At 52.3% G+C, this 25,870-nt stretch overlaps 1 protein-coding gene across 4 annotated transcripts in view; it reads right to left on the reverse strand.

Moving 5' to 3' along the window:
- Positions 1–740: 740 nt before the first annotated feature.
- PBX3 (PBX homeobox 3) overlaps positions 741–25,870 on the reverse strand; it is a 115,829-nt gene continuing 90,699 nt past the window's right edge. The window contains exons 3-9 of one of the 4 annotated variants that reach the window (XM_042786995.1): positions 22,409–22,650; positions 16,342–16,532; positions 14,251–14,386; positions 7,438–7,603; positions 6,107–6,219; positions 5,161–5,250; positions 741–2,315 (exon numbers count right to left, since the gene is read on the reverse strand). In XM_042786995.1, coding sequence (XP_042642929.1) covers positions 2,223–2,315; positions 5,161–5,250; positions 6,107–6,219; positions 7,438–7,603; positions 14,251–14,386; positions 16,342–16,532; positions 22,409–22,650 — 1,031 coding nt within the window. In that variant the 3' untranslated portion in view covers positions 741–2,222. Of the gene's footprint in view, positions 2,316–2,747; positions 4,348–5,160; positions 5,251–6,106; positions 6,220–7,437; positions 7,604–14,250; positions 14,387–16,341; positions 16,533–22,408; positions 22,651–25,870 lie in introns of those variants that run through there. The other 3 variants (XM_042786996.1, XM_042786997.1, XM_042786999.1) reach the window with 3 other exon arrangements.

The raw sequence follows: 25,870 nt of genomic DNA on the forward strand, positions 1-25,870 counted from the left end.
ATCATGCAAATAATCGTTTAGCCACCAAAACACCACCTGAAGGCCTGAAGAGCTGACTGGAAAGGAAAGGTGGCAGGCAGGCAGCTCCTCGAGCCCAGCCTGGCACAGGCTGGTAGTAGGGAGCGCTAGCCCTCCTCCTGCCTAGCTACACTAACCCAAGTAGTAAGTAGTTATATTTATCAAAGACCATTTGCTGCAAGTGATTAACGTTAATTTGATTTCCTGTGAGTCAATTTCCGTGAGATATGGTAAATAGGCTATTACCTGTTATTGACCTTTACTTTATTAAAAAGATTTAAAATTAGCATTTATATATATACGTCCTTCCAAAAAAGTTTTCTTAATAAAGAAAAATATTTTTATAATCACATTATACTTGCTAGCTGAGGTTGTCGTTCCAAAGTTAATGTTAAATAAAGATGGTAATTAAGAGTGAATAGGATGATGATTTTTAAACTCATCTGAAGGACTGACCCCTTCCTTCGCCTCCACTTGCACGTTTGCTCCCGAGCAGAGCAGGGTGGGCGCGGAGGCAGGGGCCGGGGGGGCAGCTCCTGCTCCTGCTCCCTGCCAGGACGCGCCTCTCCCGGGATTGCCAGGCTCCTCCAGGCAAGAGGGCGCAAGGACCCACTGGTACTTAAAGAAATGCTCAGCTCCTGCTTCGTGACAGCTTGCGCTTCTGGTAGCCTACTCATCTCCTAGGTCTGACTTAAACTGAGCAGGAAGAAATTACGTCAACGTTTGATCATGAAAGCAAAAAGTTTATTCATGTTTGAAACTACATATAACTACCACGAGGAAGACTTTTCAATCCAGGGTGTAATCCAGTTAGAAAGTAACACGAAACGGTTTAATACATTAGAATCACTGCCACAAATTATTTTCATGACTCAATCAGTTTCAGAATCGCATACAATACAAAAGAGAGAAAGAAAGGGCCCCCTGTTACACAGGGGGAAATATACAGTACTGAATACTGAAGTCTGTATGCATTACAATTAGTTGTTGGTTTTTGCGTGGATTAGTAACAAGATGAAGAACATTCAAAATGTTTCTCAGTATTTACAACAGTTTCACTGTTTTGTGTTAAACCTAAGACCCCATGTTTCCACTTCCGCTTCTTTAAAAGTTGCCAATGCAACCCTGATTCTTTTAAAAGATTACAATGTACATTACATTTCATGGGGAAACAAAGAGTTAATTACAAGATGCAAAAAGATAAGAAAGAGACAAACTACAGCGTGAGTATCGTTCAGAGGTAGTAAGTGAGCACTCTAAGCTACAGAACATGTTGAAAGTCTATTGGTTTGTATGAGTTCGCATGAGGTAATAAAGCTGTGTTTGATTGGTGAGATGTATAAATACTCTTTTGCTACACTATGTACAACACTCCATATGATGGTGCTTTTTTCCTTTGCTTTTTTTCCTTTGTTTGTTTGTGGTTTGCTGCCAAGAAGAGGTAACGAATCTTGGCAGGCGTGTGCAGCACCTAGCTCGTACTGTAAAACCCCGGGTCCTGGCTTTCACAGAGATCAGCAGCAAGTGTCTTCATCTCCTAAGAACAACCTATGTCCGGTGTTGAAATACAGAGAGGAGACTCGGGGTCCGGGTAGTTTTAGCAAGAAAAGATCCTCCTGGTTTCCAATCTAATTTGTAAGACAATAGATCACAACAAAAATGTGACGAATAAGGATTCTTAAACACAACCATTGTTAACCGAAATAACCGAACAGCTCTTTTTATTCCAACTCTATAAGAGATATGAAAAGATTAAACACAATCAAAGTCTGCGATTCATTTTGACTTTCCATGGAAATATGCACGAAGTTAAATTTAGGTGAGGTGTTTCTTTGTGTCTGCTCTTGCTATTGAGGTTAAGCTCGTCCTGTACTTTTACCCTTAAGGCCAAGTAATTGGCAACTGTTAGACCAACATCATTAAAACTGCTGATAATAAATTATGATAAAATAGTTACAGGGCTATAAACAATGCTAAACCTTGGCCTAATTGGATAAAGTGCTTTTTAACATTGTGTGTTTTAAGTATAAATACAAATGATTATGATACCTTTAAAAAACAGATTTACCAAGTTTTCTAATAAGACAAGGTTTTACAGTAAAGCTGTAGGTGGTTGGCTACAAAAAACTCTTTCCTTTTTCTCCTGTGACTCTGAATGCGCTAATCAAGGCATCTCAGCTCAGGGAAAAAGTGTTGCTAGGAGATTAGTTAGAGGTATCAGAGTGCACACTTCCCGGCCCTTCTGTAGGGGAAGTCACAGAAGATGGAGTAGTCGCGTCCTGCCAGCCTCCATTAGCCTGAAAAGGGAAAAACAGTTCAATTGATACAATTATGCATGTTAATTATACCGTACACTGCAAGTACCAGCCTGGCCAGCCCGGGGTTTGGGAGGAGACGCTCTGGGAAGGAGATTTTCCTACGCTCCCTCTGGCTGCAGAGTTGGTGAAAGGCAAAAGCCGCAGGCCTCACGCGAGGGATGCCGGCGGCTGCGCCGAGCCCCGGGCGGAGAGGCACGCGCGGAGCCCTGCAGCCCTTCGGCCCGACGCTGGCCGCAGCCGGCACCGGGGGAGCTCTGCCACGGCCGCCCGCGCTTGGCCGAAGAACACCCCTCCCGCTGGCACTTCGGTCTCTGTCCCTGAGAAGACGAGTCCGGGGCAACCCGTGCTCATCCAACCCCCCCGCCCCGTCTCCCCTCGCCTCCCTGAGGTCGGAATTGCCCTTCTCCTCCCTCAGAGCCCCCCGCAGAGCCGCTCCACCCGCCCAGCCTGGGCCCCTGCCAGCACGGCGCGCCAAGGCCAGGGCTGCCAGGCGGAAAGGGGCTGCTCGGCTCGGTTTTCCAATTATCTCTAAACGCAGCCCCCGCCGCGGAGGCCGCTCCGTGCCTCCGCACACCGCCGGCCCTCACCGCCTCAGACCTGCAGCCGCGAGAGCAGCGCTCAGGAACAAATTTGCCTTATGTCTCGGCCGATCGAGGCAATTGCTGAAATCAATGTCTGATCAAATTTCTGCTGTGGCAGACAGCTTGTCGCTACATATTTTTATGTCAGTCAAGAAGAGGGAGGCGCGGGGCTCGTGAGTTGGGGGACGCTGAGTGGAAGTGACGGGGAGGCCTCTCCGCGCAGCCCGCGAGAGCCGCCCCGGCCCCGGCAGGGAAAGGTTAGCCTGTGCTAATGTGGTTATGACGTGCTTCGTCACCAGAACAATCGGCGGCCTGGCTCGGCACCGCGGGCTCTCCCGGGAGCAAGGGGCGGGCGCGGGACCCCCCGGCCTGCCGCCCCCCGAGCCCCCGCACCCAGCCCGGCCAGGTCTTCCACTGAGATAAACGGTGCGTCTACCATGACAAAAGAAAATGCTTTACGGCTCCAAGAGGAGGAGAAAGAAGCCTCGGTAATTATCTCCTTCGCAGATGAAACACAGCGAGCAGAGGAGCTCTTATCCTCACAAATTCAAAGGTTCGGGTTTGGCTTAAGTAAAATTAACGGCAACACCAACCTGCAATCCCATCAAGGCTGCAACCTCACCACCCGTTCTAAAATGCTCAACTGTTCAGACGCAGACTGAAAACGCACAAAATCCTACTCCAAATGCAGAGGCACTGCTGCTTTTTTGTTTTTTAAAGATATGAGAATCTACTTAGAGAAAGAAAAACTCTTGTGCAGATATGAGTCTGAAGATATTCCATCTGAAGTAAACATCATTCCTCTTTTATCCAAATTTATAAACAACAAATGTACAATATTTTTACTCAGCTTGGCAGCTGGAGGAGAGGTTGTCAGCAAGCATTCTTTTTTTCAAATAAATTAATCCTTACTCTGGTGGTTTGAGATTATGCACTGTATTATACAACAGTGCCTTATCAGGCCTCATCAGTGAAGATGGAATTCATGTCTGTAAAATGCTGCAGGCAATCACAGTTTCATATTTTATCATGTTGATAAGGATATCGCAAATTCTCTGAAGCATTTCAAAACACTTAAACGAAAAAGGAGAAATGCAACTAAAAGGCTTTTTATACGGTTTGTTGTGGGTTATTATGAGTTATTTATAAACCCAAAAAGAAAGATTTGACATTTCAAATGTAAAAGATTTGAGTATTTAATGGTACTTTTTTCCCTTTACAATTGAACATCTTCAATCACATTTTAAATCATTAATATTGACTCTCACGGCAAGTGGCAGCCCCAAAAGGGGGAAAAGCCTCCCACTCCCCGTGGCTGCGGTATCTCACGCTGGGTCTCCCCCCTTTCCCGCCCCACAGCCGGGCGGCCCCTGCGGCGGCGGAGACGACCCTGGACAGGGAACGCTCGACAGTCATGGTGAAGTCCGTGACTACGGAGGGAAAGGGATGGAGGTCACCTCCCAAGCAAACGCGAAACGTTAACATCAAAAACGTAAAGCATTAATTGTCGAAGTTGTAAATGAAAGACTCGAGCCGGCAATGAAGGATGGAAAGGATCTGCTGAGGAGCCCTCGCCACGGAGGCTGCTGCTGTGGGTGGTATTTCATCCCAGGCTTTCATGCCGACAGAAGAATAGATCTCTGCGTTTATTTATCCCGGCGCCTCGTGTGCAGGCTACGGGGTCCAGCCTGCGAGGGTCTGAGCACTGTCAGATCTCATCGCTTACAGCAAGGAGGAGGACATTTAGCACCTATCACCATCAAGCCTATAATCCCTCAATTTACTAGCATCTGTTTGCCAGACTTACTACTCTCTCCCGTCTGGAGTAACAAGGCCAAAAGTACTTCTCAAACACAGGAAAAATGTGCACCCTTGAAATGGCTACAAGTATATCAAAAGCACAGCCCCGGTGTCTGATTGCAGGCAATAACAAACCCAAGTACAGAGTTATCTGACCATCTCTGGGTGAAGAACAAGAGCTTTCTCGCCAAGGCTATTACTTTTTAACTCATGAGGCTGAAAAATATAAAAATTCGAATCACTTATAGTCACGGCTCTTGGAATTTCTCTCATCTTACGTTATCAAGACTTGTGGTTGTATCATGGGCTATTCTGCGGTTCATCCCCAAAGATGTGATACTAAAAACCACTATTGTAAGAGTAATTAATACATATATTAATGACTGCATTTACCTGACACTGTGCTTACGGCTCTCCAAACTATAGTTCCCCTGGGTACTCACATTTAAATTATGTGGACTGTACAGTGAATTTCCTCCCAAGCCATCATTGTATCCTCCCGTCTGATTGATAACATGACGCAGGGTATCCACCTTAAAGTAAGGGGAAACAAAATTCATCATTCCAAATCTATTAAAACATCATCACTTACAATAGCCAACATTTTGAATTATGTGAGCCAAAAGGGTTTAGCATCTTCTATGAAAGGCAAATTTATCAATCAAGAATGACTGACAGAATTTCAACAAATCCTTGCATGTTAAAAACCATACATCTTTGCTTCTCACACCAGCCAAACAACAACTTCCTCACAGCAGTGCGTCCTGTAGGTCCTTCTTAAGTGTCTGCAGCAAAGTGCTGTGCATATTTATACGTCTGTATGTGCTTGCATGTATGGGAAGAGATTATGGCGTATATACTGCATATAAAACATGGAGTTAGCCCTGTCTGAAAGGACTGGAACAGTGGCTGAGAATGAGTTGTATTTTAATAGCTCAGTTAGATGTGTTCTGACATTTAAATAAATGAATAAATAAAAGTTTGTCCAATAAATGAAAGAAAGATGTTTTGGTTTTGGATTTAAAAAAAAAAAAAAGAAAAAAAAAAAGGAAAAAAAAAAGAAAAAAAAGAAAAAAGGAAAAGGAAAAAAGAAAGAAAATTCACTGGGTTTACAGTGTCCATGGAAGTCAGACGCACCCAATCCCATTCCATGAGCTCAAGCCAGAGCCGAATGCATTCACAAAGCTTAAAATTTCAATCAGAAAAAAATCACTCTTTCCTTTATATTTGTGAAATTCAATGCTGGGGTAAGAATAGGTCACATTCAGAAATATGCAGCCTCCACTCTGCAGCGAGGCACAGACCATTTAATAGAGCCAGAGTAAGGTGGAATTTTTAGCCCAAACCCTACCCTGCTAGAAAGGCCCTACTTTGGGGCATTTCTCCTACCTGTGACTGCACATTGGCTCCGACTTGGGACCCCTGGTAAGAATCCCCATTCAGACTCTGCATGTTCATGAACATGTCCCCAGAATTTGGGAGGTTAAAAGAACCAGAAGAACCTGGAAAGGAAAGAGTTAGGTAGCTGAATAACAGAGAGCTGCAAATATATAACCCCAGAGACCTGAGGGCAGGGGAAGGAGAAGACGACAGGAGAGGAGAAGGAAAGGCAGCGCGCAGCAGAGGGGAAGCCGCCGGCCCCCCGCCCCCCGGCTCGGCGCGTCCCGGGGGGCCGCTGCCGCCTCTCGCCGCCGCACTGGGAAAGCCTGCCAGCCCCGTGCCACCCGGCTCAGCCTGTCCAACGAGAGGTCTGCGTGCCGAGAGCCTTCCTCCAGCGCCTCGCTTCATTGTGAGGTGCCATCACCAAACACGCGGAGGAGAACTCGTTCGGAGGCTGTGCTTAATGTCTCCTTCAAAAGGAAATGGCTGGTAATTTCTAATTAGCGGATTTATTACCGTCAGAGGAGGAACCTCCTTCTTACTTTCTTTCGATTAAAGTGTTGTTTTTTTTTTTTTCCCATGGATCTTTATACCCTTTAAAAGTTGTCTACAACTAAGTCGCAGCGAAACTTCACTCTAAATAGTGTCAAACACATCTGTGCTTCATGGAAACCTTCGCCTCTGGAGCCCAAAAAAGCGACTTCCTCTTTACACACTCCCCCTACTAATTTAATGCTTAGATTTGCAAAATGTCAACAACGCACTAGCGAGACAATTTTTAAATATTGCAGAAGAACACATGGTAGAGCAACTCCAAAATAAAAGCTGCATCCTTAGATTCCTGTATATAATACCAACTCCATTTCAAGCAGCCCAGAGTTTAAATTCTAATTAGTGCATGCTAAAATATTCCTCTATTTTGTTCTTATCTTGACAATAAATTTAACAGCTCTACAAAAACAGACTTGGAGCTCTGTCTCATCTTATTTTATGTTACTTTCACTGAATGAGAGAAAGCTTAAAATAACTACGGAAACAAAGAAGCTGCCAGAAGCCCGAGCCAGGCAGACGCTACCGCTGCGGGAGTGCCACGGGCCCCGCTCCGCTCGCCCAAGAAGCCGCGGGAGCTTCTCCGCCGAGCCCACCCGCGGCAGCGCTCAGCCCCTGCACTGGTCCAGCCCCGAGGCCCGTGGGCTTTGGTGCTGCTCCCCGGGCCACGACTACGTCTGCGAGGGAGCTGCAGCCTCCTCGGCCCGACCGAACTCACTGGGGCGCCCATCGAGGGTCTTCCTTCACGGACTGCCCTTCGGGGTGCTTCATGGCATCGGCCGGGTACGTACCAGAGTTTGGTGTGGTGGGGGAGTTTGTCTGGTTGTTCTGGACGGCCGCGGCCACGGCGTGCGCTGCGGTCACAGCCGTCTTTGCGGCGTAGAGATTGGCTTCTTCCTGGAACTTCCCGATGTTCTTCTTGTACCTGATTCTCTTATTGCCAAACCAGTTGGACACCTGCAGTGGGGAGAGGTGGGAAGGGTGAAGGACACAAAGCGCTTAGCCTGGCAAAGCATCATGCCTCCAAGACGTCATGCTTGGTGCAGCAAATATGTGTGCCGCAGCCCCCATCTACCAGGTACGCCAGTGAACCAAGCAGTAACCGAGGATCAGTTAATCATTACTACGGATATGAGCATGAGCTGGCTCTGCCTCTCTGCTGGCACACTGATGCACCAGGGGTGGCTCTTTGATGACGACACATATCCTGGAGCTTGCTGTAGCGTTTAGAACAGCATTGTCTCTTGCTTCTATGAGCCATTTGTCAACAAATCAGTGCAAGACCCCGAAAGCGGCTGAAGGGGGACCAAGGTCCGGTTGAGTGAGGGCGAGCGGGCAGCGACAGCAATTGTTCTTTATTTTTGGGCTGGAACAACCTTGGCAGCCCACTCATAGAATCATGTTTGGTCGGCTGAAAATGAAAGGAATCATATAAATCAATAATGGCTGAAAAGTCACTCTGTCATCTCCCTTTGAAGATACTGTACTGAAGCCAAGATGGCTCACGGGGCACCGACTATTAACCCACGCAGAGGTCACGGGTGGAGCTGCTCAGAAAAGTTCATACAATCTTTCTCAGTGGCTTTGTTTAACTTCAGCTGCTGTAACAGAGCTCCTAAATTACAAACCCAGTTTGTAACATGGACGGCGGCCAATGCTGCCGAGACAAAAAAGCATCTGCAACAACAGAGAGGTAAAGGGGAGGGGACCAGTAGTAACACCGGTGGTTACTGGCCATCGCTGCAGCGCGGGAGCAGCCGCCCGGCACGGGGTGAGGCAGGGGCTGGGGTCCCCCGCTCCCCAGGGCCCCCGCACCCCCACGGGCCCAGCGGCGCCTCTCGCACCCCTGTGCTCCGTACGACACCCCGCTGCAGGGAGGACACAAATCCTGCTGTATTTTGTGTAGCTATAGCTTTTGTTTAAACACAATTAATGAAAAGCCTCTAGCTTTTAACAGTAATACAAAAGGTACCTTATACATTCTGTTCCCTAGATAATCCTCCACCGTATTCTATATATTGCACTTAATATTACCTTGTCAGTCAGAGAAGCAATAATACATTAATGAAACCTAGCAAATAATTATTGTGGACAATCAGATTATGCTTTATTAACAGTTTCATAATTGAGGAATCTCTGTACATCAACTGTATTGTCCACGGATGTGTGAGACCCCTCTGTTTATGCACACCCCTGGACCAATCAAACAACAGCCATCACTAATAAAGGTTTATTCAATTCTCACAGTAAAATTTTAATATCACCAGCAGCCTGGGGAAGCCTCAATGAGTGGATTTGCTTGACATCAGATCGTTTCCATTCTGCTAGTCCCAATACTTCTTAATCTTTAATATCAAGGCAATTAAAATTAATGGCCACTCATCCAGAGCCACTGTGGGCAGTGTTTCCTTGACATCAATTGTTTGATGGGATTACCTAGAGGTTAAACTAACAAGCAAGGTTTAATTGGAAGCAATGAGAGGAGCAGCGATCGTACGTTATGTTTAACCCGCATACCACATCTAAATGAACATCCAGAAATGTTAAACCACCTCCGAGACGGAAGCGTGTGCGCCGGCGGAGCGCAGCCCCCAGGGACCCACAGCGGCCCCCGGGGTGGTGCAGCCGCCGCCCTGGCCCCGGCGAAGGGCCCCGCGCCCTGCCAGGGCACACGCCAGCGCGGGGCTGGATGCGGGGCTCCGGCGGGGTTCACCGGTGCCGGTGCCGGCCCTGCCGGGATGCCGGTGCTGGGCTGCCCTGGCCCACACCCAGGCCCACACCCACACCCACACCCGGGCCTGCACCCACACCCGGGCCTGCACCCGGGCCTGCACCCGCACCCATACCAGCACCCAGGCCTGCACCCACACCCAGGCCCACACCCACACTCAGGCCCGGGCCTGCACCCGCACCCACACCCACACTCAGGCCCACACCCGCACCCGGGCCCGCACCCACACCCGGGCCTGCACCCACACCCACACCCGGGCCTGCACCTGCACCCATACCAGCACCCAGGCCTGCACCCACACCCGGGCCCACGTTCACACTCAGGCCCGCACCTGCGCCCAGGCCTGCACCCACACCCGGGCCCGTACCCACACCTGGGCCTGCACCCACACCCGGGCCCGCACCCACACCCAGGCCTGCACCCACACCCGGGCCTGCACCCACAGCCCGGCCCCGCGCTCACCCTAAAAATGGAAGTTGCCTCCACCGCGAGCTGCTTCACAACACATTTTTCATTAAAACAAACTATCTCTTCACATAAAAAAACAATGAACATCTTTCTCCTCCTGATCATTGAAGGCCAATTAATTAATTGGGCTTAATTGTATATTACATTTCAAACAATACTGTTGTGCTTATTTATCATGTTAATTGCAATGTTAAATAAAAAGACCATAAATTATTACTTAAATCACCAAGATGCCTAATGTGGGATTTGGGATGGGGCAGGCCTGCCTTGTGTCTCCGCACTGGCTGATTTCATGGGATAAATCCGTGCTCGTTCTGCAGAAGACACAGCTGACACGAGAGCATCACTGCTGCAGTCAGTGAACTACGTATTTATGGATCACAGAAATTTGTCCGTTGTGTTTCCAGCTGTTTGTAGCACACAGCTTATGATCCACACCTAATCAAATGGCACAAAATAGAAAATCTTAAAAACCAGTGTGGCACAGTTATGGTATGTGACCTAAAACTAAGAATTTTACCTCTTGAAACTATTTAATTAAGTTTGCATTTTTTTGTTTGTCTTTCCTTGCTTCCCATATGAAATCATGGGGTAAGAGCCCATATATCCACAGCACTCCCTGTCAATCTGCTTGCAGAAACAGAAGAAGCAGGGGCAGGAGGGGTGTTGAAAACCAGCTTCTGCATTCTTTCTTTAAAAGAATTTTAAATATATTCCCTTGTCAACCACATCCTTCTTTTGTTTGAAGCAGTGAAAAATTTTATTGCTGTAATCCACTGACACGCTTTCAGCAATGACTATGCCCTTTCTATAGCCCATATGATAGACTGATAGTTGTTCATGACACCCTGAAAGAGGCTCATCTGCAAAAGTATAAAACATCAGCCTCGCAGCCATGGTAAGGGGAGAACAGATGATACAGTTTATCTCCCTCAAACACGTGCTGATCGGGTAGCTCTAAATTACAGCTGACGACGTTCTCTGTTAAGGACATTTTTTTCCCTAGAATTACCTTTTCCATACTCTTAAAAATGATATTGTGCTAGGTGTTCATCTTAATAAATAGTTTGTCTTTATGCTTTTCTTGAAAAACCTTCTCTACATATTATTTTAAACACCAATATCAAAACCAGAACCATCTATCTCCCATCTGCAACTAAATGATTCTGGAAGACAATTTTCTTTGCAGCTCGGTAAAGTGCTATGGCAGCAAGATTTCCAGGAAGCTGCTTAATCTGGAGGGAGGATGACCCCAAACACTCACTAATTAAGTGTTTGAGGGAGAAAATGTTCTGCCATGAATCTGTCCCCAGCATTTACAAGGCACTGACGGTACAAGAAAGAAACACCTCGGATCATCGTTAGGAGAGGTTACAGGGGAAGCCTGGCTTAGCCAGGAAACGGACAAAGCCTCCTTGTTAACATGAACCACAACCTCCAGGTTAACATTTTTTTTTTTTTTTTTTTTTTTCCCAGCTCTTTGCACCTCCAGGGCGTTTGTAGCACGGGAGGTAAACAGGGCACAGTGCCAGGCACAGCGATGTCCAAGGGACTCCTGGTCGAGGCTGGAAATACGTGTGCTCAGAGATTTTTCATAAAAGCCTGGTGCAAGGTGTGTAGCTCAGTCACTCGCTTGGATGCTGTTGCTTATCCCATGCGATGCTATTCCTGCCAGTATTTTAAATGACTGCTCAATTCACCCCTGATTTCTGGATTGCATCCTTCAACTTCTGCTGCCAACCACCAGAGCAGTGTGCACTGGGCTATTTTACAGTGCTTGCTCAGAGCTTTTCTGCTAGATGGCCTCAAAAATACATACGTTTTTCAGTACAAAGAAAGACAACTCCAGCCCAGTTTGACATAGTAAATACCAACTAACCCCACAGTCCCACCATGCGGCCTTTGGAAGTGCCTTTGAAAATCAAAGATTAGGATATCCCTAGTATTCACATTTTCTAGCTGTGACAGCAGATTTATCAGGAACTTAAGCAGCCAGCTGATCACAGGCACTCCCTCTCACACATACATGCTCCTCTCCCCTGAGATGATACACTGCCCCGTCTGCAGCCTTTCCCATCATCCAGAGGCGTTTCCTGCCCATTTACAGCCTCTTGCCAGAGTGAAGCTCCGGCCCTGGCCCCAAACCTGCATCTCTGGCGGCCAGTGCCCAGGTTGTGTGGCCAGTGGTGCCCTTGCTCCAGGCTGGAAAATGTCACCCTGCAAAGCTCAGGGTGCCGCACCCGATGCCAGAGAGGACACACTGCAGCTACTCCCATCGCTCACTCAGACTTCCTAATGGATTCAAGAAACAACTAATTCCTGCTTGTATCAAATATTAAAGAGACAAACCTATATTCACATCACAGGCTCGCTGCTGCTGCTGTATTTTTGGACCATCTGCCTGCCTTTTATTTCATTCTGCAACATATATATTAAATCTTATCAAACAAATAATTAAGAAAGAAATCAGATCTATTAGCACTAGAAGCAATCAGTTACAGCTTCTCAAATGTTCCATCTAATTTCCTTCAGTCCCTTCAGCCTTATCTAGATCTAGCTTTTTATCTGTTCACTCTGCAGGATCACTAACTCCTCCTCTGCCAAGCACAATTCCCCTTCCACTGGGTGGACAGAAAGCATCTCTTCACCAGGTCTGTTGTGCTCTTCACCATATAATCTCTCTTGATTGCATTTTGCTAGCAGAGCTGGTTTCTCCAACCAACTTTGCCTTCTCCAAGTTGGTGTTGATGGCGTTGCCTCTCCTAACTACGCAGCGGGCTGCCTCAGCTCACGGGGGGAGATTTTTGGACAGCAGTTACTGAAGGAATTGCTATAAACCACCTCGTGCCAAGAGGACTGAAACCAGCAACAAGACATGAGGCTGCAGACCAAGGTACTCGTGTGCTCTTGGGCTGTTCGGCTGGTTCCAGACATCCACGGCGGCTGTGGGGATGCCTGTGGGCTCGGAAGAGCTGCCCCGTGGCCACCACGGCTGCCCCTGTTCCTGCCAGGGCTGCGGCGGCTCGCGTGATGCTAACGGTGATGGAGGAGCAGGGTGAGAGGGAATGAGCTCGGTACTGAATATCCCCCCCAAAATTCCTGTCCATCACCAGAGCCACTCATGAATGGCCTGGGAGCCTGTCCCCATCCCCACCCCTCGCCTGCCCCTGGCACCGGGCACAGGGGCTCCCCACCCCACTCAGAGCACGGTATGTGCTGCGTGCCGAGGGATGAGCAAGGATGGAACCAGGCACACACACGTGGCTGCTGGCCCCTCGTGTCGCAGGGCACTTGTGCTAGGGTTTGTGCTGAGGGGGCATCCAGAGTCAACTAAGTAATATCAAATTTGGGGATGCTGGGCAGCCTTTCATTTGAAAGTCTTCAGTAAGTGCCTGAATTTTTCATGCGTTCAAGGGAGACTTAAAAAGTAAATCTCAACTCAGGTCTTAATTATAAAGCTAAAGGTTGCATTGCTAATAATGCCAATACTGCAGCCTGAATCATTAATAGTTAACATATTCGCCGCAGGCGTTGTTCCTCTAAAGGACCTGAAATATTGAGCTGAGGGAGCTGGGAGGAGATGGCACGCTGGCCCTCGCAACAGGGTGGCTGGAAAACTTGGGAACTGCTGGTCAGCTTTCCCTGCCACCCAACCGCAACCTTTCCCAAGCTGTATGAGCCACATTTGCTGTGGGAATAATTTAGTTTTCTATCAAACGTATAGACCACAAGAAATGAAAGTGTTGTTTTGCTTTTGAAGCTATCTGGTGAAGGAAAGCTTGACGGAGCAGTGCCATCGGCCTGAACATCGCTGCAGAGGTACTGTGCCCTGTACAGAAAGCAGCCGTAGCCAACGACAACGTGCATTTCTGATCAGGGGAGATGCTGATTTTCTTGCATTAACTTCACAGTAACATCTGTTATATGTGATAAAAGGAGCAAATCTGCTTAATACGTTTTTGCTACAGAGAAACCACTTGTGTCACTTCAGTGTATCGAGAGGTTGAATTTCTGCCTGGCTTAGAAAAACAACTTCAAGCAATCAAAGAAATTCTGATCTATAGAGACAGATTATATGTTTGTCAATAAACTGGCCTTCCCCAGAAATAATGGTAAGTTGTAACGAATTCATAACAGTCACTAAGGCTCAGCAAGGAATCTTCCTGACTGCACAGAGAGAAAGCTGACTTAAGAGTGCTAACCTCAGAGGCTTTTTATTTTTACCTTCACCTCTGCACTCACGCATTTCACCCCAGCACAGCCCCAGCACCGCAGGCACGCTGCCTTTCCTGCGGAGCTTAGCCACGTTCCATCACCCTGCGGAACATGATCATGGTCAGCAATGCAAAATCTGGGGGGATCACAAAGGCGCACGGGGCGGGACCTGCTCCCGCCCGCCGCTCACCTGCGATACCGTGATGCTGCATTTCTTTGCCAGCTCTTCTTTGGCTTCTTCACTGGGGTAGGGGTTACTGAGGTGGGAGTAAAAATATTCATTCAAGATTTCTGTGGCTTGTTTACTGAAGTTACGCCTTTTCCGTCTGAAATGAGAGAAAAGAAAAACCACGGCTGTTCTTCCAGATGCAAGCAGGACTCGGCGGGGTCAGCTGGGGTGGAAGCAGCCCTTGTTTCACGTGCCCGTGCTGCAGCACACAGCGACACAACAGCGTCTCGGTAGCCCTGGTCCCTTTGGGGTAGCCCTCTGCCAGGGCTCCGGGCATTGTGCAGAGGGCTGCAACACCCGCCTGTGGCCGTGCAGGGCTCTGCCTCTGCCTGGGGTCTCATCCCGGGGGGGCACAGACCACGTCATGTGCTGTGGCAGAAAAACATGATGAAGCAAAAGGCGAGGCAGGGCGCTGAGCCGGGCAGCCTGCCCCCACCCCCAAGCAGGCGCCCCGGGCTGAGCCTCCCGGTGACATTGCTCTGGGCTGGCAGCGGCCTAAGGAACCTTCTTGCCTTGGGCAGCAGCTGTGCTGGGGCTCCTGCACCACTGCCTGGGGTGGGCACGGGGAAAAGGACAGGGCGGCCGCTGTGCTGGGGCTCCTGCACCACTGCCTGGGGTGGGCACGGGGAAAAGGACAGGGCGGCCGCGCTGCTGTGTCCTTACGGAGCACTCGTGGAGCTAATCGGTGCAAGTGGCTTTCAGGGCTTTGCTGGCCACCCAGGCCACCGCGCCCGCACAGCTGCGGGGCCGTCCCTCCCAGCCGACCCCGGCCGCTCTCCTTCTCCCCAGAACATCCTCTCGAAAGCACGGGTTAAACATTTCCTTCAGAGCTCCCTTCCCCTCAGGGCTGGTTGCAATCAAACTGCCTGCGCCCGAGGCCAGCAGGCAGCCGAGCGCAATCCCCAGCGCTCTCTTCCAGCAGTATCACGATGCTGCTAACTACGCTGTATCCTGGAGCAGGCAGACTCTCTCCCTAGAGCTATGTTTATCTCATTACTGTGCTTCCGCTCATTTTGCCTTATTTACCTTCCTCCTTTTTAAAGAAATCACTTTAAAATGTGCATCTGCAAGCTTTACCTTTTGCAGTTACTGGAGCTCTCCATAGACGTTTCCTCCAACTGTTTGTAATTACCCTAATTTGCCACACCTGCCAGTGACCTCCTTGTTAATAAAATTATTTTGCTCTTGTTTAGCTCCTCACAGCTTTCAGGTGTGAAGCACGAGCTAGCTGCTGAGGGGAGGCTCAGCGTGGTGCCTGCTGCTCCTCCCTGCTCTGCCAGCTGCCTGGGTCCCGCTCTGCGGAGGGGAGCCCTGCCAGAGGGATGGGGCTGGGGATCGGGACCGATACCCCAACTCCTCAGGGCTCCCAAACAAATCTGGCTGTGCCTATAAACCTCCTCCTCCTCCCCGTCTGCGTGCTTCCCTGCCAGCTGCGGAGTGAGCAGCCCGCCAGGGAGGCCGGCGGGCCATGGGGACAGGCTCCCAGCTCGGGTGCCCGAGGGACGGGGGGTGCTGGCTGTGCGCGGTTCGGAAGGGGCTGCCTTCCCCCGCGCCCCAGGCGGGCGATGGCTTGTCGGGAGACGGGCCAGCAGAGCTGGCTCTCGGAAGCATCATCACCCTCCCTACCTCGGGCACGCAGCGGCTGGCCCAGCGTCACCCGCAGCCCTCGGGCACGTCCCTCCCAGGGAACTCGGCTCTGCCATTACGGGGTCAGTGTTTTGCAGGGCTGGCCTCACGTTGTGAGACATCGGGACCAGCAGCCATTTAAGTAACTGCCAGGGTGACAAAACGGCCCTTTGCACAAATCCTACATGAGTGCCAGACAAGCAAGATAAGCAAGCAAGCAGCAGGTAAACAAGCCTTATCCTTGCACTAAAATATGCAGAAGAGACGTTGCTGTGGATGAAAGCTCTGTGCAGGAACCCTCCCTTTCACAGCAGCTACTGGGTGAAGGATGAGGGCCCTGTGCTTGTGCTGGGGCTCTCCCTGGGCTGCCCAGCAATTGCCCCTTCACCCCCCAGAAAGAGCCGGGGGCACCTGCTTCTGCCTTACCTGGCATCGAGGAACCTTGATCTCAAAATCATTACTGCTTCACAAGTACTTTGTTTGAGCTGCATCTGGATGGAGCTGAATTTTCGATGAATGATGCCCACCATCCTTTCAATCTCCTTGGGAGAAATGGGACGTGTCCGGCTCTGTTCTCTGAGAAGGTTCATCACATGTGTGGTAAATTCATTACATGCCTGTGAAGGAAGGAGAGGCTTAGGAATTGTTTTGTGCTGTCTCACAGGGACACAAGCTCGGGCCCGGCTGTTGGGGGGTACGGCAGTGCTGGGGGGTGCTGGGGGACCCTCGCGCGGCCACGGGATCGGATCACACACACCCTGTGCGGGAGCCCCGGGACCGTCCCGCAGCAGCCAGGCGAGCAGAGCAACCGCGGCGCAGCTCCTTCCACGCGCCCCTTTCAGCATCCCCACGTCCCCAGCCAGACCGAGGCGAGCGCAGAGGTTGGGATCGGCGTGTGTACTGGCTGCGGGCAGGAGGAGGACGCGAGCGGGCAGCGGCACACGCTCAGCGGCGAGCGAGCAGTCCCCGGGCAGGGCTCCCTGTCCCGCAGCCCGCTGAGCCCCGGGCAGGCGGCAGGCAGGGCTGGCACCCCGCACCGGGCGAGGAGCTCCGGGCCTCTCCGAGGCTCCGCGCGCGGCCCCTTCGAGGGGGGTTTCAGCAAAGCCGGGCCCGAGCCTGGCCCGCGCCGCGCTGCCGAGGTGCCGGAGGAGGGAAGGCACGACGAGCCATCAATTATCAGTCCCCGACTACGCAGGTGAACGGACACGATGATATAAACTTCTCCAGGTTGCATCAACAGACGCCACCTGCTCCGAGACTTGGCATGACCAAGCGGCTGCCACGCTGGCATCCCGGCTTCCCCACGCAGGCTGGAAGCTGCCACGAACTCTGCTGATTTATGTCTCCCTTCTCTCTTTCAAAAACAAACCCCGGGACTGCAGGCAGCTAGGCAGAGCTGCGTGGTGGCCACGGGGCTTCTCCCTTCCTGGGGGCCAGCCTGGTATTCCAGCACGTTTTGGGCGCTAACCTACCCCTGTGCCAACGAGGGGCAGAGGGGCCGGGCGCTGCGCTGGCCTCGGCGGCTCTCGCTCTGCTCCCCGAGCCCTCGCCAGGCGCTGGGACGCGCGCGAGGCCCATGTGCTGTGCCAGTGCCCCCCCAGCCACGTCACACCGTAGGGTTTTGCTCTCAGTGCATCCAGTGTCACGGGCAGCCAGCACGATGCTCAGCCACCAGTAAATCGTGCAGAGGAAACACTGCAGGTGTCTCGTCCAGACCCCACACGTTACCGATCTGTTTGACTCTAGCTCCCCTTTTTCCTCTAAAGCCAGGGTGAAAAATACCTACGTAATTCATCTGCCAACTACATTTTCAGGGATTCTCCTGCGTTTCAATAGATTGTGTGAGGGAAAGAGTTAAAAGTGAAAAGTTTATGCATCTAAAAACTCATAATTTCCTATAACATTTGCTGAACGTCTCACAACTTATTAAGTGAAGCCATCTATGAATGCAAATGCTGATTAGCAATTTGGCAATAGCCCAACATTCGCAGAATTCACATAGCTTTTCTTTAAACCAGTAGTTCATACATGATTAATTAGAACATCTCATTTATGTAGTGTGCACTTTAGCTCATTACTCTAAGTAAAATTCGTTAAGTATTTACATTTAGATAATTAAAATCTGGGTACACCCTTAAGAAAGATGCATACACTTCAGGCAAAGTGATTTTTTTTTTTTCTTTACACTACTGAAAGTAAATTACAGGCTAATTTACATCCTTGCAGCACCCGTTTGGAGGCAGCGCTCCGGCGAGGCTCCGTGAGGCTTGGGGAGCCCCGGTGCAGACGCCCTTCGCCTGCCAGCGCCCAGCGCACCGAGGTCACAGCGCTGCGGAGGCTGCGCCAGCTCACGCCTCCCCACGCCGGCTCACGCCTCCCCACGCCGGCTCACGCCTCCCCACGCCAGCTCATGCTTCCCCACGCCAGCTCACGCCTCCCCATGCCAGGTCACGCCTCCCCACGCCGGCTCACACCACTTCACACTGGCTCACGCCTCTCCACGCCGGCTCACGCCTCCCCACACCAGCTCACACCTCCCCACGCCAGCTCACGCCCCCCCACGCCAGCTCACGCCCCCCCCACGCCAGCTCACACCACGCCAGCTCACGCCTCCCCACGCCAGCTCACACCACGCCAGCTCACGCCTCCCCACGCCAGCGCAGACACGACGGCTCGTCCCGCCAGCTGCCGCTCCCTGCCCTTCTCAAGCCTTTCCGAGCTCCAGGTTAAGGAGTCCAGCACATCTCATCCTCGCTTCCCATCAGCGTATTTTCCTTCTATTTTGGTGTTCCAGGCAGCAAAGCTCGCGGAGGTGACAGCCACCACCCCCTCCTGCCACGCCGAGGAGATGGGGACGCTGCCCCGAGCACCCCCGGCCGGGTGACCCGTTTCTCCTCCTCCCACCCCAAAGCTCTGGCCCGGCACAGCGCGGGGCCGGCTCGAGCCCCCCGGGCAGCGCGGCAGCCCCTGCCCAGAGCGGGGCAGGCAGCCGGGCTCCGGCACCTGCTCCCGCCGGCCCCTCCGCAGCGGGACCGCATCCTCCCTGCGCAGCCCCTGCGGAGCTGCCGGCACAACCTCAGCGTGCAAAAGCCTGGGCTCAGCCGTGACGGCACAGCACAGCCGGTGAGCGATGCGCAGGGGTGAGGTGACGCAGGCACCGAAAGGCAGCAGCTCCCTCCCCGAGGCAGGAGGGCGGCCCTGACTGTCCCAAAGGCACAGCCGAACCCAGGCCTTTGGCGCTGAAAGAGCATTTCAAGGCATGCAGCTTGCCACGTGCCCCCTCGTCTGCAGATCCGGGGAATTCAATTTTAAAGTACAATAAAAATGGCAACTATTGCATGAAAAATATTTTCAGATATGTCTCGTCTATGAGAAATATTTCTCCACAAATATAGTATCAAAAATTGGACGTTTCAAAGCTAAATTGAGTCTCTTGCTTTCAAGAAGCAAAACTCTTTCCCTGAATTTCCTTTAATTGCTTGATGAGACTTAGTTTGGTTACAGCTACTTTGAGAGCCTGGTTTTAATTTATCTTCACCAGCACCTCCCCTCTGCAGAGCTACTTCAGTGCAGCAGAGTGGAAGTAAGCTCAGAAGACTCTGATGCTTTGTCTTGTTTTCTCTTGTTTATTTATAGCGTCCGAGCTACTTGATCCCTTTTGCAGTACTATTTTTCAGGCCTCTGCTTGGTGCCCAAGACATTATTAATAATGTCAGGTTATAAGTGATGGCCTTGTTAACCTGCTCAGAAACCTTGTAGGAGTGGGGACGCTCCTGCTAGCCTTAATGCTTCATCGAGACTCCTTAGACAAATGGAAGAAAAAGAGAGGAAATGGCCCAAAACAGTCTTGGGGGGCATGGTGCCAGCCTGCGCTCCGTGGGGCTGGTGGCGGCTTCCGAGCAGCCACACTTCACCCCAATTCGGGGTGAATTCAGTAGACATCTGTGAACTCAGGAAGCAGGTTCCCAGCTGCTCCGGGAGGCCTGGGACCCTTACAGTACTTTTGCCTACAGCAAAAAATGTATTTCAGTGTAATTATAGAAGATAGCTTTCAATATGTCATCTCTACTATAGCAGCTGTAAATTATGGAAGGAGCTGCCTGTGTACGGCCATTTCTCCCGGCGCATGGCGAGGGGAGAGCTGTGTGATGGCGTGACACACTTTCCATTTCTACTTTTTTTCCTTTTTTTTTTTTTTTTTTTTTTTTTTTCTGTTCCTGAGCGCATTCCCCTAACTGGCAACAACTATCAGGATCAAACTCTGCCTGGAAAGCGTCTCTGGGAAGCTGCTCTGGTCGCTGCTGCCGGCTGCAGCGGGAGCTCCCGCACCCAGAGCTGCTCCCCCGGCCCCCACCTCCCCGCAACCTGCAGCCGCCGGAGCCCGCGATGCGCCGCCCTGGCTGGACAATCCGGCAGGAGACACTTTGCTGCGAGGCTGGGGAAATGACCGTATTTCTGTAGAGCAGACGGTGCTGGGTGTCAGGACCAACAGGGAAGCGAGCATGTTTCCCATCAGCTCCACCTCTCCCTCCTTCTCCTCGCAGCACTTGAGCAGCCTCCAAAGTTTCCCGTGGTGTGGACGGATGGCTGTGACATTTCAGCCGAAACCTTTGTAAATGGAGCTACAGGGCTAAAAATGCTGCTGCTTCCCCCACATCATTAAACTTATTAGAGCCAAAGGAGACTTGCCAGGAGACGGCTGCGAGCCCCGACCTGCCGTTGCCTCGGCCCCAGCTCTGTCTCCAGCTGGTGTCCCTGTGGTTTTAGAAGATACGTCCTTAATCCGACGGCCCTGAGTAGCGCTGCAGGCTGCACGCCGGGGCCTGCCCCGCCAGGAGAGCCCAAGGGTGCGCGCCGGACACGTGGGGTCCTTGGGGGGCCGGGGGGTGTTTGAGGGAGAAAGGGAGATTTGCACAAAGACCCTGTCAGTTATTTGCTCAGTTATTTGTTCACCACTTGAACGACACAGTGAAAGAGGTGGCACAGAAGAGGCAGTGCCACCGGCCCCTGAGCCACACCGTGCTGCCAATGCCCAAACCACACTGTGCCACCGGCCCCTGAGCCACACCAGCCTCGTGCTGGCCTTGTGCCACCCCGGCCACGGTCCCCCAGCGCCTGCAGTAGGACACTGCGTGGCCGTGCCCGTGGATGCTGTCCCCCCACTCACACCCACTCCCCACCACCCCATCGCTCTCACCCGCTGCTCAACGCTTGGCTGGCACTGGCCGGCTGTGCCGGCATGGCCTGCCGCAGACCTTGCCTTTCTTTCTGGTGGCATAAAAAAGCAAAGCAAAGTAGCCAGAGACCTTTCAGAGGGTTTTCACACAAAGCAGAGGGGAAACTCTCCAATAAAGCATTATCGAGGCACCCAGGCGCTGCTTTACGCCGGTGAGGCAGGGAGGGAGGTGTGGCGAGGCAGAGCCGCGGAGCCGGGCGGCATGGTGCCGCTCTTCTCCTTGCCCTCAGAGCTTCGAGCGGTTTTATCGCTGCCTCCACATCTCTTTTGTGGTTTTGGTCTATACAGCCCGACGCTTTGCCATGATGGGCTGGGGGCAAGTGCAGGACTTCCCCGGCTCAGCTCAGGAAACCACCAGCTGATGAGGTTCGCTGAGCTGATGAGGCTCAGGGTTTACAAGCTTTATTAGGCCACCTCTGGGAAGGGAAAATGAAGACATCGCTTGAGGCTTGCGAGGGCCAGGGGTCTCATGTCATTCTTCCCCCGCCCCCGTCTCCTTTGATGCCGTTGCTCCTTGCAAATCCAGAAAAGAGAGGAGGCAGAGTGGTGTCTCCCGGGGATCACAGGGAAACCAGGGTGGCACAGACCCCCACCCCAGGGGTAGCAGCCACGCTGTGCCCAGCACCAGCCGGCAGCACACGGCAAACATTCCCGGTGCCACCAGCCTGGCAAAGGGGACGGGTCACCAACGTAAACCCGCGGGTCTCTGCAGCACGCTCTTCGCTCCAAACAAAGGCACCGAGCACCGGTGCCTGCCCGAACCGGGATTTCCGTGTTTCCTACCCGGCGCGGCCCGGCCGGGCGCTGTGCCGGCGCCTCGCTGCCCGCTCCCTTGCACCCCGCTACGGCCGCCGCGCCACGGCCCAGCCTCGCCCCGCAGCCTCCCTCCTGCGCCGCGGGCCCGACCCAGCCTCGCCACACCGCACCCGGGGCGCCAGCGCGGCACCCACTGCGAGACATCTCGCCCCTCTCCCTCTCCGGGCCGGCTCGAAGGGGAGAAACACGGGCTCGGGCGTTGCTGTTATGCCATTACAGACAACAGGAAACGCTCGGGCATGCAAGACATGCGTCCCGGGTCCAACGGGCAGCTCCTCGAAGCCCGACGGACTCCCGGAGCGTCGCGGCTCTGTACGGGGGAGAGGGGTGGGGAAGGGGAGGAGGGGACGGCCGGAGCTGGGCAGCGGCGGGCGCTGGCAAGCGGAGGTGCGGAGGAGAGCGGCGGCAGGTACATGAACAACTGAGAGGCTGATGTCTGACCTGTTCATATTTCTCCAGCTCTGTGTGATAGATTTGTCTGATCTGGGTCAATTTGGCTCTGTAATCTGAGTGTTCAATAGAGTTATCTGAAGACCCTCCAGAGGCTGCTGCGGCTGCAGCTGCTGCCGCCGATCCCCCACCTTTCTCCGGACCTGAGACTCCTTCTGCCAGAAGCATATTGTCTAGTCTCATTAGCTGGGGATCGGGAGGGTCTTCCTCCTGGGCTCCTCGGATGCTCAAACCTTGGGCAGAAAAGAGAGAACAAGAGAAAACAGAGTCAGTATTTCTTGCATCCGCCCGGCCGCTGCCCGCTCGCTGCCCGCCTGCGCGGAGCCCTCCTGCCCCGTGGGGCTGCGGGGACCGGACCTGCCCCCGGCCCTTCCTCCGTCCCCGCGGGGCACCCGAGCGGGCTCCCTCCTCCGGGCAGGCCCCGTGAGCCGAGCCCAGGCAGGGGCCGTGGGGCGAGACAGTGCCGCGGGACCCTCTCGGGTCCGAGACGGAGCAGGGACATCTCCACGAGGCTTTAAAGGATGCTGCAGAATTTTTAAACACTTCACTGCAAGTATTGAAGGAGGATTCGAACGAGGACAGAGGCATTCACCTTCCGGTTGTTTTCCGAGTCACAGCTAAATCTACGCAAGGCTGGCGTCCTGTACATTATATCGCTTTGATGCAAGACCATGTGGTAAAAGTAAGTGCATTATTTATTTGGAAATAATTGATTTGTTTCTCGTTTCCTTCCAAATGGATCTAAACACCACATTACCCTTACGGAGCCTTGCACCACTGGATTCCACCCCTCCTTTGAGGTCCAAGCGTTGGTTTAAAACGCCTGGGGAAAAAGCTGCCACTCGCTCCTCAGCTACAGGAGACCTCAGGCGAAAAGCAGGGAGGTGCTGCGGCTCCCACCCACGCCCGTCCCGTGGCCGCAGCCGTTTCCACGCATGCCCGTGGCCTCTGGCTCCACACAGGTGGAGCTGGAATTTCTCATCAGAGGAGGGACATGGTGGAGACAGAGCTGGGAGCATCGCCCCGGGAAGGGCCGCGGGGGAGCGGGTGCGCAGGCTCTGGCGGCCCGTCGGCCGGGCAGCACGGCGCTCCGCTGTCCGCTCACGGACCGAGGGCAGACGAGAAGGAATGAACCTCCCCTTGCCATGCAGGGACTGGGCTGATATCCCGATGCCGGGATACCGAGCATGTGTTTAAAACCGCCAGTGCTCCTGTACTGTATTGTTGGGAACAACATTTTAATTCTAATTTTTGTTTTAAATCGAGAATTTCCAAAGCGATGCTCAGTCAGCAATCTTTTCCGCATCCTATAGATCAAGGCTGACAATTTGTAAGTTTAATCAGGTCATGCAGGCATGGTGCCAAGCTGCTATCAGCAGCGCCGAAAAGAAAGTTTAAAAATAATTACAGTAGTACAAAATTCACTAGAGCCGTGGCTTCTTGAATCAACATTTCCATTAGCGATGTAACGCAACCGTGTACATCCCAGCCCAATTAACCTCTTTAAATCTGTTTAAGAGCAGGTATTCGTGCTCTGGATAGAGCGGGTCCCGGGGGCCTGCCGCTGGCACCCCGCAGGTTTGCACGGGCGCCTCGGCTCCTCGCAGCGTGCGGGCTCCCTCCGCGGCTGCCACAGCCCCGCTGTGCACCAGCACCGCTGCCCTGGGCGCCCGCCCGGAGCAGCAGCCGCTCCCGTACGGACAGATTTCACCCTCGGTGTCCCCAACTCCCCCAGAGCGGGAGGTGACCCCCTGACTAGCCAACCTCCCAGGCTCGAGAAAGCGCAGCATTCATTTTGCTCTAAGAGACACGATTAAAACCCGTCACCTCCATTTAAAACTGTAATTCCCTATAATTTCATGGCAATAATAAAGATGTCTCATCATCTCTCGAAATTATTTCCGCTGCCTGTCCAGAGGTCCACAGACGAGCAGGGTCTGTCAGCACCACGCGCCGTCCCGGCACGCCCCGGGGTGCACGCGCGCTGGGGACAGCCCGGGCACGGCTCCTGCCGCCCGCGGGAGCTGCAGTGGGGCCGCCCCGGCCCTCGCCCCTCGCTCCCCGGGGGCTCGCTGCCCTTGCTCGTGCACGACTCCCGGCCCGTGCCGTGCTGCCAGCACACGGAAGATTTTTCTGTAGCGTTCTGGTGAGCCGTTCTCCCTGCTTATCTTACTCCTCCTCTGCTCTGATGTCAGTATGTTTAACAACGCTCTGCTCTTAATCCACTCCAGCTCCTGCTCCCTTCTCATGAATGATTTCTACTGTTGTTTCTTCTTCTTGCTTCTGGACCGTTGCTCAGTCCATGTTTCCTGTGCTCTGTTCCAGCCGGTTTTCCCCAGCTGCATTTCTGCTGTGAAAATCATCCACCCTCCCAGCACCACAGTAGCAGTCCCACTCCGCTCCCCTGATGCTGCGAGATGCCAGGCCAAAATCTGCAGTAGAATAATTTGGTACAATTGCTGCAATTTCTGCATCATTTACTTCCACAAACAGGCCAAAGATTAAAGGGCTTTGTGCAAAATGACACTATCCATCCAGACTTAAATTAATATTCAAAATCCCCAACCCTCCTTGTGTAAATCTGACAAAGGACAGCAAGAGTTCCCCAAGGTTTAAATGCAAAAGCTGATGTCTGCACTGGAGACTGAAGGAGCCAGCGAGAGGCCCTGAAGCACAAGAGGAAGAAATTCAGCAGATAAGGACAATGACGAAGCCACTGAGGTGTCTCGCACGCAACCCTAACGCGTATCTCCGGAGCTGGTGGCAGAGGGGTTGGCATATTGTGTTCATCTTCATATTAAGTAGCACTCGCGCATCCAAAGCATCCAGTCCAGAGCGCGCGAGCTGGCAGACAACCCACAGACAAAGGAATGACGAAGTGTGTGTGTGGGGATATAACATTTATTTTGCCCCTGAGTGAGACGCATCATTCATTTGAATGGCAAAGCCACAAGTTGATTAACTGATCCTAACAAGAATTAAGCTGTGTGTTAATTCAGATCTTTCCTTATGAACTATACGGAGCAGATCAGCACAACTAATAGGGTCTGGTGTCCCTGGGGGCAGGGGACAGTAAAACTGATGAACTCCTCTGCAATCAGTGGAGCACACAGCTCTTCGGGAAGTTGCAGCAGCTGCCTCGGCTGCAGCTCGAACGCTTCCAACGTCTGAGAAGGCGTCAGAGCCTCTCCCGGGCTGCTCGGCGGGGAGGAGCACTCTCGCTATCCGCCGGCAACACCTCCGCTCCGACCGGCACCTGCCTTTATAAATTACTCTTCGTTTGAATACAGGGATAATATATGTTTTTTTTTGACATATAAGCTCACACTCAGTGGCTATTGTTTCCCTTTTTTATTCCTCAGTACATCAACCTATGAGTTTATTACTGTTTAGCTCACTGACCTTTCAATGCATCGTGGAATTAAGGTGCAGAGCGGACGGGAAAGAACACAA

The sequence above is a fragment of the Tyto alba genome, unplaced genomic scaffold (genome assembly GCF_018691265.1).
Source record: "Tyto alba isolate M040663 unplaced genomic scaffold, T.alba_DEE_v4.0 Super-Scaffold_11, whole genome shotgun sequence".
In the NCBI taxonomy this organism is placed as follows: domain Eukaryota; kingdom Metazoa; phylum Chordata; class Aves; order Strigiformes; family Tytonidae; genus Tyto; species Tyto alba.